Here is a 13,995-nt window from a genome sequence, read left to right as displayed (position 1 = left end):
TTGACCTTTGTTTTGTCCCAATGGTTCAAGTTGGACTGTTTTATTTTGGTAGAAAAGTTCTGAGGTCATCATTCATGGTAAAAAGAAATGTTTTCTGCGGAATTTTAGGGAGTTAAAATTCCCCTTACATTGGCAGTTCATTTAGTCAGGACAGAAAACGTATTCTGGTGAAATTGACTAGTTAGTAGGCCTACTTACTAGTCCAAGTCGTCTGCAGTCAAATACAGTAGCTTTGTTCAAGAACCTCATTTCAAGAATTAAATATTATTAAATAAACACCCTCATTTTGGCCTATTCCTCAAACAAAGCTTATGTACGCTGTATAGTGCTTCCTACTAATTCTTGTTTGTGCAGAACACAGGTTTGGAACAACAAAGGGGTGACAGAATTTGAATATTGTTGGAATCATCAGCATGCATTTCAAGTCTTGGATGGTGGCACATATCGAGGTTAAAGTCCACTCCAAACAGAGAGCAGACATGTCTGGTACAAACTCGAATGAGTGGAACTGCTGCTGCAAAATAAAACCCTATAAAACTAAATAAAAAATAAACTCCTTTCAAAACTGAGACTTCTCTTTCTCTGGCAGTGAAGTGTGCAATAATGTGCTAATGGTTGGTAAACATACTTTAAGTGTTCCCTCTCCTGGCTAAGCCATAGGCTCCATGTTCAACAGCTTGACTGATGTGACCAAGGGCACGCTGGTACAACCCTCTTGATCTTCTTGAAAAACTTTCTCCACAGCCATGAACTACAAATTGTCACCTCATATTATCTTTTCACACACTTACGTGGAAATCGTGAGATATGAATATGTGCGTGGGAACAGGGGGGGGGGATTCAAGTAGAGCATTCATGATCAAATTACACAAGAATGATCAAAGTCTGCAGTCACCTTCACTCTTCCCTTGCGAATCTGTTCAATATTTCTCATAAAAGTGCACGAAAAATTATCGTTTCATGCAGATGTAAGCAAATCTTCTAAATTGCATACACTACCAAGTATAAAAGTTTGTTCATTAATAAAAAAACAAAATGTACTAAACATTTAATGCTGTTTTTTAATATTGAAAGGACGTGGTGTCAGAGTCAATAGTGGTTACGGGCCTGGATCAAAAGTAAATAGAGCTTTGTGGTAAAGAAATGGAGAGAAAGGAAGCCAGCTTTCTGTGCAGCCATTTTGATTTCATGATATCAAAGAAGTGAGACGGAAGCCACTCTTCTCTCTGCACAGACCACATGGTTACGGTTGGTTGTATATCTTTTCTGTTCTTTTTTCTGTAGCCTCACACTTTCACTATGACTAGCTCATTCATGAAGAAACATACTTATTTGGAAATGAAAAAAAAGACTTACTCAATAATATGGACTAAATAAGTTGGTGTTAAAATAACAGCAGGCTGGGTTTTGTGCAGGCCTACAGTATGAGGAAACTTCTGCAATTTGTAGTGATTCAACCAAAATTCCCCTCAGTGGCCTCAAAGATAAATATTCAAATAGTTAATAGGTGATACCATGAGCATTCCAATTCTCGATTTTTTATCAAAAAGATGCACCTAAAAACATTTTTGTGTTTTTCTACATAAAATCATCCTACAGTAAGTATATTCTGTGAAAATATAACCTTGATATCTTTAATATTGACTGAGTAATGTTCAGACCTTGGTCTTCCTGTAGCTCAGTGGTTAGAGCATGGCGCCATAGTTAATCTATGGTTACTGAATGGACAGAACACTTTAAATAAATACTTTAAACACTTGAATAATCACCTTACTTTGATATACAATAACTGTTGTGCAAAAGGTCATTGGATACAAAAAACCACCTAGGAGGAGCGGAAGTTGCATGAGCGAAAGTGCGTCGTCTTTCCTGAATGTGGTACACCTGAACATATGGGTGAAAGGTGGTGCGCTGCTTCCATGTGGTGAAATGTGGGCTTGTGCTTGGCTTTATGCCCAGCCAGTGATGATTCAGTCTTATTAACATATTCAGGAGACAGTGGTGGATTTATTTTCGCACTACACAGGTGTTCCTATGTGGCCTTGTTGCACACCACAGGTGTTAAGCATCAATGTGTCTTGAGTTAGTCTATAGGGACACCAGCTTCTATGAATAAAGTAGAGACCTGTCATATATTTTGCAAGACAGTTTATATATACCTTAAAATCTGGGCTACAAAAAGAATTATAAAAATTATATGAAAAAAGGACAAAAATATGCACAAAATGACATGAATAAAATTAAGTCCTTGTGGAGCCCAACAAGATGATTCACAAACAAGGTAAAAAATGGGATTTTTATTCAAAACTAAAATATCAATAAAATTAAGTTTGTATAGGCAAAAATTATGTGATGTGTACAACCTGTGCAATGCCAGTGTGCATATAAAAAATGGTGGGATCACTACATATTTTTCAGTCATATGTGCATTTGTATTGTGTTTGGCAAACAACTGGATTTACTATACAATCGCTTCCACACCTGGACATGGTGATATCTGGAGAGCCTTAGCAATTCCTGTAGTGAGTCGGTTTTGCCACTCAGCTGTCCCACAATCCACCTCCAGAGTGTGATGCATTGCCTCTTTATATATTTCCTGACTTGATCAATAGAGAGAGAGAGAGAGAGAGAGAGAGAGATGTTCAAACTCTTCTGGAAGTTTTTTCTCTTTGACATATTTTTACTTCATGTAATATTACGGAACATTCGGACATTAAAGTGTTCAGTCAACTGAAGAGTTGAGAGAGAGAGAGGGAGAGAGAGAGAGAGAGAGAGAGAGAGAGAGAGAGAGAGAGAGAGAGAGAGAGAGAGATTGTAAGTGTTGTTTTGGGGTCTGCCAAATTCATAAATGTAAAAGTGGGGTACACCATCCAAAACATGGGGGTACACATTTGTCATTGAATTACTCCTTTATGTGTGAAACAAATACAACATTGATGTAATGTGAAGAAATCTCGACCTATTTGTTTAGTAGGCCTATTTTACATTTCCGCCTGTAAAGAAATTCCGCCTATTTGTTTAGTTGTTTACATTTCGTAAAAGTGGGATTAAACTCTTTACATTTCCCGTTACTTATAGACTAGCCTACTCTTCACGCCTGCCTGTTGAAACGCAGTCAAGTCCTCTTCCTCCTCCACGCGCTGCTGTACACGGGGGCGTCAACTCTGGAATCCGGCCGACAAGGGAGAGGTTTCCCGGTCGTTTTCAGGGAGGAACTGTATGGTCTTGCCCATAAATGGGGCTGATATCAGTTGCCAAAAAATGAGTCAGTTTACTCCTGATCAATAAACCGCAAACGCTACGGCTCATATATTTTACCGTACACTATAGAATACATTTAATAGCCTATATGCTGTGGGAACAGACTTCTCTAATACAGCTAACGTTGCCTGCTTTGTCTCACGTATTACGTATTGTATGACTCAGTAAGTACACATTCTCAAAAACTAACAACCGATCTGAATGTGATAAAATAAATGTAGTTATATGATTAGTCTGACGTCCCGTGGTAACGTTTTTCGTGTTATTCATTTAACTACTTAAGTATTACTCCCCACTGCGCCAGCTTATCGTGATTTCCTGTGTTTACAAAATGCAGCACCTGAAAATAACTTATACCAGAAGTGTTTAAGTTGCCACTAACTGTTGTCATGTTTTCTCAAGTTCCTTGACCACAGCAGAGTTTCTGTTTTCTTAGACATGGGAAACTTTTTTATAAAGTGCGGCCAGCTTTTGCGTCTTGTCTGTGGAAACAAAAATAGGAGCGCTGCCCCGAGTCTCTGTTCAGCTTGCGCTCTCGCCTCCAGCCTTGTTTTCAATCTCAGCGGTTCCTGGCAACAACGTCATCGCCCATCTGACAGCTCGAGCAGCGGAACGAAATCTTATCCAATCAGCGAGCGCATTTGTCGTAGCCGCGCCCTCGGAAATGTAAGTATAAAAGACTCGGAGGCGTACGACTCACGATATTAGTCGTGCACGACTTTAGGAGGTTCGTTGTAAATAGTTGTCCGGGAAGGAACGAACAGAGAAAAACGTTTCGGGCAACAGCTGTCAAGGGAAAACACCTGCCGCATTGGTACAGTAAAGTTGTTCAAACTCTTTTGGAAGTTTTTTCTCTTTGACATCTTTTTTGCTTCATGTAATATTACGGAACATTCGGACATTAAAGTGTTCAGTCAACTCAAACATCCGACGTAGTTTTTTGTATCACCAGCCTTTGGCAGGCTAGTCTATACTTTCATATGTCCACAAAAATGGAGCAACCGTTTTATCATGACGACTCGTTTCTCTCTGCTTATGGTCACCCAGACGCTGCCCTGCACGACTACAAGCTTCTAAAGCAGAACATGAGCGTGGGCTTCGCCGAACCTTACCGGAACCTCAAGTCCATCCGCTCTGAAAGCGACTTCTACAGTACAATCGGAGACGTGGGATCGCTGAAACTCGCTTCTCCGGAACTGGAAAGACTCATTATCCAGAACGCTAACGGTGTCATCACATCACCCTCTCCGGGACAATATCTATACACCCGGGGCATCACAGAGGAACAGGAGGGATTCGCCGACGGCTTTGTGAAAGCGCTGGACGAGCTCCATAAAATAAACCAAATGCCCCCGCCGAACGTGTCCATCGGAGTCGGCGGCCTGTCGTCCTGCTCGGCGGCAGCCTCGGTGTTCGGCGCTTCCCTGCAGCCGGAGAGTCCCGTGTACACCACCCTCAACAGCTGCAATCCAAACACTAACCTCACACCCGCCACCAACTACCCGACAGCCACCATCAGCTATCTGCCTCATCATCACCAACAGTACCATCATCATCACCAAGCCTCGCCGCATCCTCACCATTTCCAGCACTCGCTGCCTGGCGCCGCGCTGCACCCGCAGCGACTCGTTGCGTTTAAAGAAGAGCCACAGACCGTTCCTGACCTCCAGAGCAGCGACGGATCTCCTCCCATGTCTCCCATCGATATGGAGGACCAGGAGCGATTCAAATCCGAGCGCAAGAGGCTCAGGAACCGGCTGGCGGCCACAAAGTGCCGGAAACGAAAGCTGGAGCGCATCTCCCGGTTGGAGGACAAAGTTAAAGTGCTCAAGTCAGATAACGCCGGACTGTCCAGCACCGCGTCGCTGCTGAGGGAGCAAGTGGCCCAGCTCAAGCAGAAGGTCATGACCCATGTGAACAGCGGGTGCCAGCTGACGTTGACACCAAAGATTAAGTATTTTTAAAAACGAACTGCAATAACACAGACTCTGAAAAAAGGGAAACACTGGAAGAGACTATTATGTTTGTGGTGTTTTGTTGCAAATGATATTACAGCACTGAGTACGAACGTTGTATATTTCTTATGTGTTTTCTTGTGGAAAACTTATAGTCTTATTGTCCATTGTTTTCAAAAAGCATTTGGGGGTTTCAGTCTTTATTGATAAGGTACTCATTGCACATGAACCGTATAAAACAACTTGAAAGTGGACATTCCATAAGTTTGGTTTTTGTTTTAAGGTTTGTCCTTTCAGTAAGTTATTGGTATTGTGAGTCAGGTTGATCCAGACCGTTCCATGTAATTTCGTTTGTTTTGTTTATATTTTTATATTTAAGTAAAAATGTTTTTAAACAATTCGACCATCTGTGTTGTTTATTGCAAGTAAAATAGATAAGAAAAATATCTTCAGTGTTTTCATAAGCTTATTCAACTGTTTAAAGGGGACCGCTTTACGTTGAAGACGTGCCCACGTTGGATCTTTTTCCTTATGACGTAAAGACCATATATGGGCTGTTTTGTGTATGTACGTCATTTAGGGGAGACTTGCGGGAATCCCCGCCCACGCTACCGGTCAGGAAGTTCGCGCGCTTTGAAGTCTGACGTTCGAATGAATGAAGCGCGTGTGAATAAGTGAAAATTTAGCAACTCGGGACTTCCCCGCACAATGAAACCTGAAGTTCCCAAAACAGTTTCAGCGAAACGAAAACTAGAGATAAAAATATGAACACGGGCATTTTCCAGGTACTTCGCAAAAAAATATGTAGCAGTCGCCAGAACAAAAATAGAAAACCACACGCAGTAAATAAGACGTGAACTACTAATGAACGATAAGGCGTCTAGGAAAAGTCTATTTTCCAGTGATTATCTGAGAAATATCTGTTTTTGTTGAAACTAGAAACTTTGTATTCGCACCTATTGTATTATTGCTCCCGTATGACATATGGTTTATTGCTCCCTGAACTCTGTAAGTCGCTTTGGATAAAAGCGTCTGCTGAATGTAAAAAACTGACCAACAATACAAACATTATAAAATTGGCACTGTCTACAAAAAACTTTACAAGACTTAAAGATGTAAATCCTTTGTAATTCTGCCCCCTCAAATGTTGTAGCACATTAATCAGACTACACCAAATAGCAATCAAACAATTATGGATTATACGTATTTTTATAAGAAAATGTAATGTGAATACCCTGTCTGATAGTAATTATAACAGTTAATCTTTATGCTTAATTTGGTAAAATAATTACAATGTTCAACCTAAAGAAATAGTTATTTTACCAAACCAAAACATGGGTTGATATTATTAGACTAACAACTCAGCATGGCCCATTTAAAACAAGTATTATAAAAACCTATTTAATATAAGGCAGGGGTTCTCAAACATTTTCGCTGAAAGTCCCCTTTCGAGTATAGGGTGCTTTGCGCCCACCCCCCTTCCCAAAATAAAGTATAATTAACAAAACACATTTTCAGTTATACAATGCTTGAACATCAATTAATTTGGGCTACTTGATACTTTATAACCAGTAAATCTGGATGAAATATTGCCGTTTTTCTGTCACAGGCCTTAACCAATATCGAAACAAGTAGTCCTTTTTCAACACTGCATTACCTTTGATCACTGATTCACACTTTAAGGTCAACTCTACGAAAAGACCTTTGCTTAATGTTATGTTATTTGCAGATGCTATAAATATCTTACTGCAATAAGTCTTGCCGCTAATTATTGGGTAACAAGTGACATTGACTGAAGTGTTTAACATGTTACCAAAATGAATGAAACGCTGCCACCTGCTGGTCAGATATATCCAGACAGTGACAATGTATAAACATTTCTTTAAAACGATTAATGTTAACACACATGTTCAACTTTCTTGGCATAAGATCAGATGCTATGGATAGAACTAGTTATACTCTAAACATTTCTTAAAACTGACAAGAGCAGAGTTCTGTTAGTAAAATGAGACACTTGCATTGTAACGCAACAACGTCCCGTTTATTTGACAACTGTACCGATGACTCAGCAGAATGTTTGACAACTTAAGAATAAAACTGACTTCAATGTTCAGAAGGTACCAAATACTTAAACTCAACAGAAATATCAGTGCATGGCAGTGGCTAATGGCCTTATTCTAAACAAGAGTGGAAAAGAAATATTACAAGGTCAGAAATCTGTCTAACAAGTGCATTTAAATGGGAAAAGTTGGTTACACTGTGGCAAAGATAACTTTCAAGAAATCACAGGCTAAAAGTAAGTGCTCTGGAGCTCTGATCAACAGGAGCGAAGATCGACAAAAAAAGGCAGGTCTGTTACTGCTTGGAGAAGAACTGCTTGCTCTTCTCCACATCGGGAATTATTGTGTCACTTCCTGGTCTCCATCCAGCAGGACAAACTACAAAAAAAAGCCAGATGTTATTAAACTACTGATGCATTTTGTCAATTTAAACCCAAATTTCATCCTGGCTATTTGCTTGCAGAACAAAAATAAAAAAAATACAAATTTTGAATATGCATTTAAACAAATGCTGATGATAACTCTACTCTCTATTACTCTCTATTGAAAAGGCCTCACTCACCTTCTCCATATTTGTCAGTGTGCTGGAATGCCTGAACCAGTCTAAGGGTTTCATCCACTGAGCGACCCACTGGCAAGTCATTAATAGTGATTTGCCTCAATATGCCCTTGTCGTCAATCACAAACAGACCTCTGACAGAAAGAAATACACAAAAAAGAAGAGATATAGGGAGAAAATTAGTTTGGCATTATTTTTGTATTTGCAGTAAAATATGCATGATAACAGTTTAAGAAAAAGGTGATTTTAAAGAAACATTCATTTCCATACAATACAACAAAATTTAACATCATTTGCAAAAAGTAACTATTGCCTTAGTTAAATTTTTGTTTAGATAATTTACAACCAAAATCAGTTCAAATTTTTCAATATGGGATGTAGGGCTGTCAGGATTATTACATTTGGCTGACGCTTAATTGTCTGTTTTTTTAATTGTCTACATTTTTAATTTGGCTTTGACACAACCATATTGTTATGAATATACGACTTTGTTTTTTTTTTCTTGGAAATACTTTGGAAATGGGGTCAAATATTCAAGGAGAAGGCATTTATATATCAATAATACAACCGCCAAATACTTGTAAATTGATCAGGGGTGAATTGAAGCCACCATTAAAATGCTATCAGTCATCGAAAAGCTTCTAGTCTGTTGTGGTGGTACATTTTACCAGTATTACCTTACCAAAGTTACACAAAAATATGCAATATGCAGGCACTACAGCTCCCCCTTGTGTACTAATAATTGCAATGATCTGAAACCATGTGAAACAATTGCCACAACAAAGCTTAACAAAGCGTAAATTGGCCTAATTTGCAGCACAATCGGATGCAGATTTTAAAAATCCCCAAAATTGGCCTCATTAATCGGCCAGACAATCAATCAATGGATTATTTTTTAATAATCGTAACAACCCTAATTTAATGTAACAAAAGTGTGGTTAAGTATGAATACTATGAAGAACACAAATGTTCATATGGCACAAACCTGTAGGCAATACCCTCTTCCTCTTTCAAAACCCCATAGTCACGGGAGATGGACTGAATCAGGTCAGCAACCAACGGGATGTTCATTGAGCCTAGTCCACCCTGCTTCCTGGGTGTGTTGATCCTATTAGAATCAAGCAAGTGATGTCACAACAAGAACTAAAGCTTGTCTCAGCCAACCAATCACAGAATTCCTTCATTTTCTTGTTCCTATGTTTCCACATAGGGCTAATCAGTCCAACAACAATGTACACACATGATGAACATGATGTGCCTTGAACATCAGTTAACATTCACATTTTAATTAGTGAAAATTCTGTGTGGTCATTGGTGTGCGAATATCTGTGGCAGTCATTGTGTACTTTTCCCAGAATTATTTTAAACCGAATACTAGCAAATGTAAAAAACAAAGCAGTCTCAACAACAGCCAATTACAACTAAAGAGAGTGTGGAAGTTTCTAGAACTAATAAACTGCTACACCCTTTTATCTTTTCCCCTCTAACACACTATGGTAACTTATCAATAACAGACAGGTTAAAGGACAACATTAGATAACCACTATCTGGGTAAAGCCCACTAAGAAACAGTTCATTACTGCGAGTTAGTCTTTGAAGAAAGCCAGTTAGTATGTCCACAGGTGCTATTGACCTATAATACATCACTTATTACAATTTCTGGTTCAATTAGATTTAGAAAACGTTTGATGCAATTTTAGGGAAGAGTTCACATCACTGTAGAGTTCGAAGTGTACACAGACAGGTGTGAACACTTTATTGTAAATGGATCACCCAAGATGATATATAAAGAGACTACACACAATGTTTGGACAAGGCAACATACAGCTACTGAGCAGAATATTGCGAATTTACACATCTCCTGACTGACCATCATTCTGACCAAATAGTCCAGCCCATGAGATTTTGCAATTCATTAAAGCCACAATATGTACATTTGCACCGCTAGATGGTGCACTTTCGAAACAACAAAATGCGAAGCTAAATGATGTTATGTAGGAGAGTGGAATTATAGGAAGTCGTTTTCAGCATCCAGAGATGTATGGAGATCGCCCATCATATTCATGGACGAGGGAATTAATGAATTTTACTCAATGCCATCGTAATGAATTAGCATGCAAGAAACGTGTAATGTAATGTTAGCCCGCGAATTATTTTGGACTTTGTGAATTGATTTGAAAGCGTAATGTTATAAATCGTCATCGTCACTATGTTCATAATCGTCATTGTGTCATTGTTAAGAAGGTAAATTATGCTTTTTGGTGTTTCCTTTATCACTCAAAAGTAAGTGTGGGAAACTGATCACAGTTAGTTTAAAGTGTTTCCTTTAATCGCCAAAGAGTAATTGTGATCCATAACAGAACAGATGCTGCATAACAACTTCCGCATTTGCGTGTTGCCGTAGTTTCTACAACCGGAAAATAAGGGGAAATGAGGAGAATGAAGTCTTCATTGAGCAAATTTCTCACTTTAGATTGAGATTTAGATTTTTTTTCATTAAGTGTTCTACTTGGGTTCCTTAGATGTGGACAACAGGGAAAAGTGGTCATTAAGAATCCTCACCATGCCAGATGGCTAAAATGAGAATCGGTGGAGGCAGCGATGACCTCACAGCCAATCTTACGGAACTCCGCGGCCCGGTCGCTAAATGCGATGATCTCAGTAGGACACACAAAGGTGAAGTCGAGCGGATAGAAGAACAACACAACGTACTTCCCTTGAGGAGAATTAAGGAGGCAAGGAGACAAATGACAAACAACTGAAAAACAGGTTATGCCTTATTGGAAAAAACTGAACCGACATTTGATGACTCGCACCATAATGTAGAGCACAAACTTCAAACAAGATTTAAAGGCAAAATTACCTCACCTTTTATTTCACTGCGAACAACAAATTTGTGCTTATTTGGGTTATTACCTCTGTAGTCAGAGAGCTGGATGTCTTTAAACTGTCCATCGACCACAGCTGTGGCCTTGAACTGAGGGGCAGGCTGTCCGATCTTGGCGTTTCCAGCAGACATGTTGAGTACTGGTTGATACAGATGACAAAGGACAACATGTACAATTAAAGAAACTCTTAATGCTAAGGCACACAATGATATTCTCGACAATTGTATGGTTCTAATTTTATAGCAACTGTTTAGTGAGGCCCTTTCGTGTTCCAGAAAAAAAAACGATTAAAAGATTGATTTACTTTAGTGTGGAACAGTTCTACATAAATGCAAGCTGAACAACTTTGAGCCAAACCAATCAATGACTTGTACACAGTGGTACTCTCATTTTTAAACAAATGTAGGCCTGATGCAATAAATATGGAAACAAAATTCTTTAATTTGATATAATGGTATAGCATTAATACTAGCTTTCATTGGATTTAGCGAAACAGATTTACACTCTCTGACCCTTATAATACAATAGGCCATTATTTAGCGACTGCTTGAATCCCAAGTAAATGCCCTCTTTTCATGTGAAATGAGCAAAAGCTGCAAGTCCACAAAACAATCTTTGTTGAATGCCGAATTGCTCAAAGACAAATTTCAACCACTCCTTTTTTGTCACAATACTGAAGGCACAAAATCTTAAATTAGAGCTTTTCTCTTTTTAATCTTTTCAACTTATCTGAAAAGAATAATTCACCCCAAAAAGAAAATACTTTACCGACCCTCATGCCATCCAACAACAACCACCAGTGAGATACGAAATGATTGCTGTGTCAACCATATTTGATATTTGAGCTCAAATATGCTTGCTTTGGTTTTAGTATCGATATAAAAGCGCAACATTTACAGTATAAATATTATCATAAGCTATCATTTTAAGAAATGTTTTGTTTGTGTTCAAGTGAATACGGGAGAATTCACAACAGTCTGGGATGGAATTTGGGCGAGTATAGTTAGAGAATGTTTTATTTCTGGGTGAAGAATCAAGGACAATTTCATTTCTCGTGAAAAGATGCCATAAAGCAATGAAAAGCAAACTATTATACAACTACTTCAACCTTATTGAATACAAAATGTCATTTGTGTTAGGAAAAAAGCTCATTAAAAACAGATTCCTTTTTAAGATCGGCAGTCTGATGGCACCCATATCATCCCGATCACACTGCAGGTCACAGTGCATCTGAACAATGGGTCTCTCCTTTAGTCTCAACACGGGCATTCATCCAAGTCACGTCCCACTTAAACTACACGCAACAACCATAACCATTAATTTACGACTTTCTGGAACTTTATAAGCATTTAACCAGTGCGCTGTGCATAAACATTGGTGTGCATTTGTAGCTTTGTGTTCTAATAACGCTTTAAAACAGCGACAGGGTACACTTTGCAAAAAAAAGGAATGGGTCAATGAACCTCCAAAGCAAGTATACGTGTTAGAAAATACAGGTTAAATTGCAATATATCTATCTGGATATATAAGGAGATGAAACAAAATGGTTATGTCAATGCTAAATTCAAGTTGTATAGCTGCTAGCCGCGCGAGCTAAGGCAGGCAAGTGCAGCAAGCGTGGGCTGATTTACAAGTAGCATTATGCAAGCTTTTGCACGAGGGAAACGAAAATAAATGTAAATAAATCACACTAAATACGGTTAAATTAAATGCATGACAACGTTAACGTTGCAAGAGCCTCGCGTCAAGTGCACGGCACGCGCTCTTTTGTTCATTTGAACAAAAACCGTCCAGTTGCAAAAAGCGATTAATATATGTATACAAACGTACACATTGACCATAAATGCAACAAATAAGACCATACTGAACCGTACCTGTTTTGGACGTTGAACAGACGTTACACAATGAAGCAAAACTTCACAGGAAGTTCGACCTGCGTGACGTTCTGCAGAGGGAGGTATCTATACTCTCTGGGTATGGAGTTCCATTTGTGCCAAAAATGCTTTGTGCATTGCACTATACATTTGGCGTTGTCTACAGTCATTGTTCAGGTAAATATGTTGACGTGTGTGTTGTTTGTTGACGTCGCCTTAGTTGTCATTTTCTCATGTCTTTTTATTGTCATCCTTATCGTCGTTTTTATGGCGTAAAATTTGTATCACCTGGACTTGAATTTATAAAATCTTCCGAATTTATTACCTTGAATTTTATTGTCCTTAATTTTAAATATTTGAAAATCTTTTTATATGAATTCAACATCCTATAATTTGGGTTGCGAAATTCAGGTTTTAATTATTCATGTTCACGCTTTCAGTTTGTAAAATTCACGTCTTAATATTCAGGACACCAAATTCGACTTGGCTATACAGGGTATGCATTGACGTCACTTTCCCACGTGAACACGCCGGGACACGCCCCCTGAGTGGTAAAACACGCAGCAAAATGGGAGAATAGGAAAAACAAAAGTCCTATTCAGACGTGACTAGTTTTACAAGAGGTGGTTTGAGAAATTCATGTTTTTCAGAGGTACTTTCTGTTTTTAATTCGGTGCGAATCTGCCAATTCTGTTTTTTTTCTCAGACCATCTCTGTAAAAATTCCAGAGCAATTTACCTAATGTTCTTCGCCCAAGTCATTGGTCCTCTGAGAAATCTAATCCTGTTCGAATGCGAATGTCTGTGTTTGCTGACAATATATTTCCAAATGCATTTCTTTAAGTGTTTTGACCAATGTGAACTGCCGTAAGCTTTTATTAACGCGTGTATATACATACTGCATTCCAGTAATTCAATATTCCTATTGAATAGATATGGATACTTTTGCAATTCTGCGAATTACAAAAATAGAATTTTTAAAACTGGCAACTGTAATATCAGTTTACTGATACCAGTCCGGAAGTCACACACCTAAGATAAGGAGAGAGAAACGCAGGTCAATAAATTCCTATATGCAGTGTTAATTAAATTAAACTTTAAAAATCTAAAAAAATCCAGAGCATGTGATCTTCTGCAGCGCCCAAGCTTATGAAACAGATACTCCTACCTCTCTTATAATCTACGAGATCTGGGGCCTGTTTCGGAAAGGTGGTTTAGTGAAAAATTGTAGTATATTAACTCTGAAATGACGGAAACTCTGGGTTTTCCATTTCAGAATGTGAGGTATGTCAAATATATCAAAATATATCTCATTCATCCTTATCAATAATATCAGCCATCGTACGTGTATTACATCAGAATAATAACAGATAATTTTCTATGAACGATGAGAAATTAC

At 38.6% G+C, this 13,995-nt stretch overlaps 2 protein-coding genes across 3 annotated transcripts; one reads left to right on the top strand and one right to left on the bottom strand.

Annotated features, from left to right (window-relative positions):
* Positions 1–3,961: 3,961 nt before the first annotated feature.
* Positions 3,962–5,643, top strand: junba (JunB proto-oncogene, AP-1 transcription factor subunit a). Of its 2 annotated transcripts, XM_079463435.1 has the most exons (2): positions 3,962–4,075; positions 4,309–5,643. In XM_079463435.1, the coding sequence occupies exon 2, from the start codon at positions 4,347–4,349 to the stop codon at positions 5,223–5,225; it is 879 nt and encodes a 292-aa protein (XP_079319561.1). In that variant the 5' UTR covers positions 3,962–4,075; positions 4,309–4,346; the 3' UTR covers positions 5,226–5,643. The 2 variants fall into 2 exon arrangements, with proteins under 2 accessions (XP_079319561.1, XP_079319560.1); XM_079463434.1 differs by having other exon boundaries at positions 3,968–5,637.
* Positions 5,644–6,325: 682 nt separating this feature from the next.
* On the bottom strand, positions 6,326–12,759 carry prdx2 (peroxiredoxin 2). Its single transcript, XM_079462419.1, has 6 exons — positions 12,598–12,759; positions 10,752–10,862; positions 10,398–10,551; positions 8,821–8,943; positions 7,839–7,969; positions 6,326–7,654 (listed from the first exon to the last, which is right to left on the bottom strand). Exons 2-6 carry the CDS (start codon positions 10,852–10,854, stop codon positions 7,572–7,574), a joined length of 594 nt encoding a protein of 197 aa, XP_079318545.1. The 5' UTR covers positions 10,855–10,862; positions 12,598–12,759; the 3' UTR covers positions 6,326–7,571.
* Between the last annotated feature and the right edge of the window lie 1,236 nt (positions 12,760–13,995).

Source organism: Barbatula barbatula (assembly GCF_947034865.1).
Source record: "Barbatula barbatula genome assembly, chromosome: 8".
NCBI classification, from domain to species: Eukaryota; Metazoa; Chordata; class Actinopteri; order Cypriniformes; family Nemacheilidae; genus Barbatula; species Barbatula barbatula.
The sequence above is the reverse complement of the archived record's forward strand: the minus strand, read 5'-3'. Positions and strand labels throughout refer to the sequence as shown.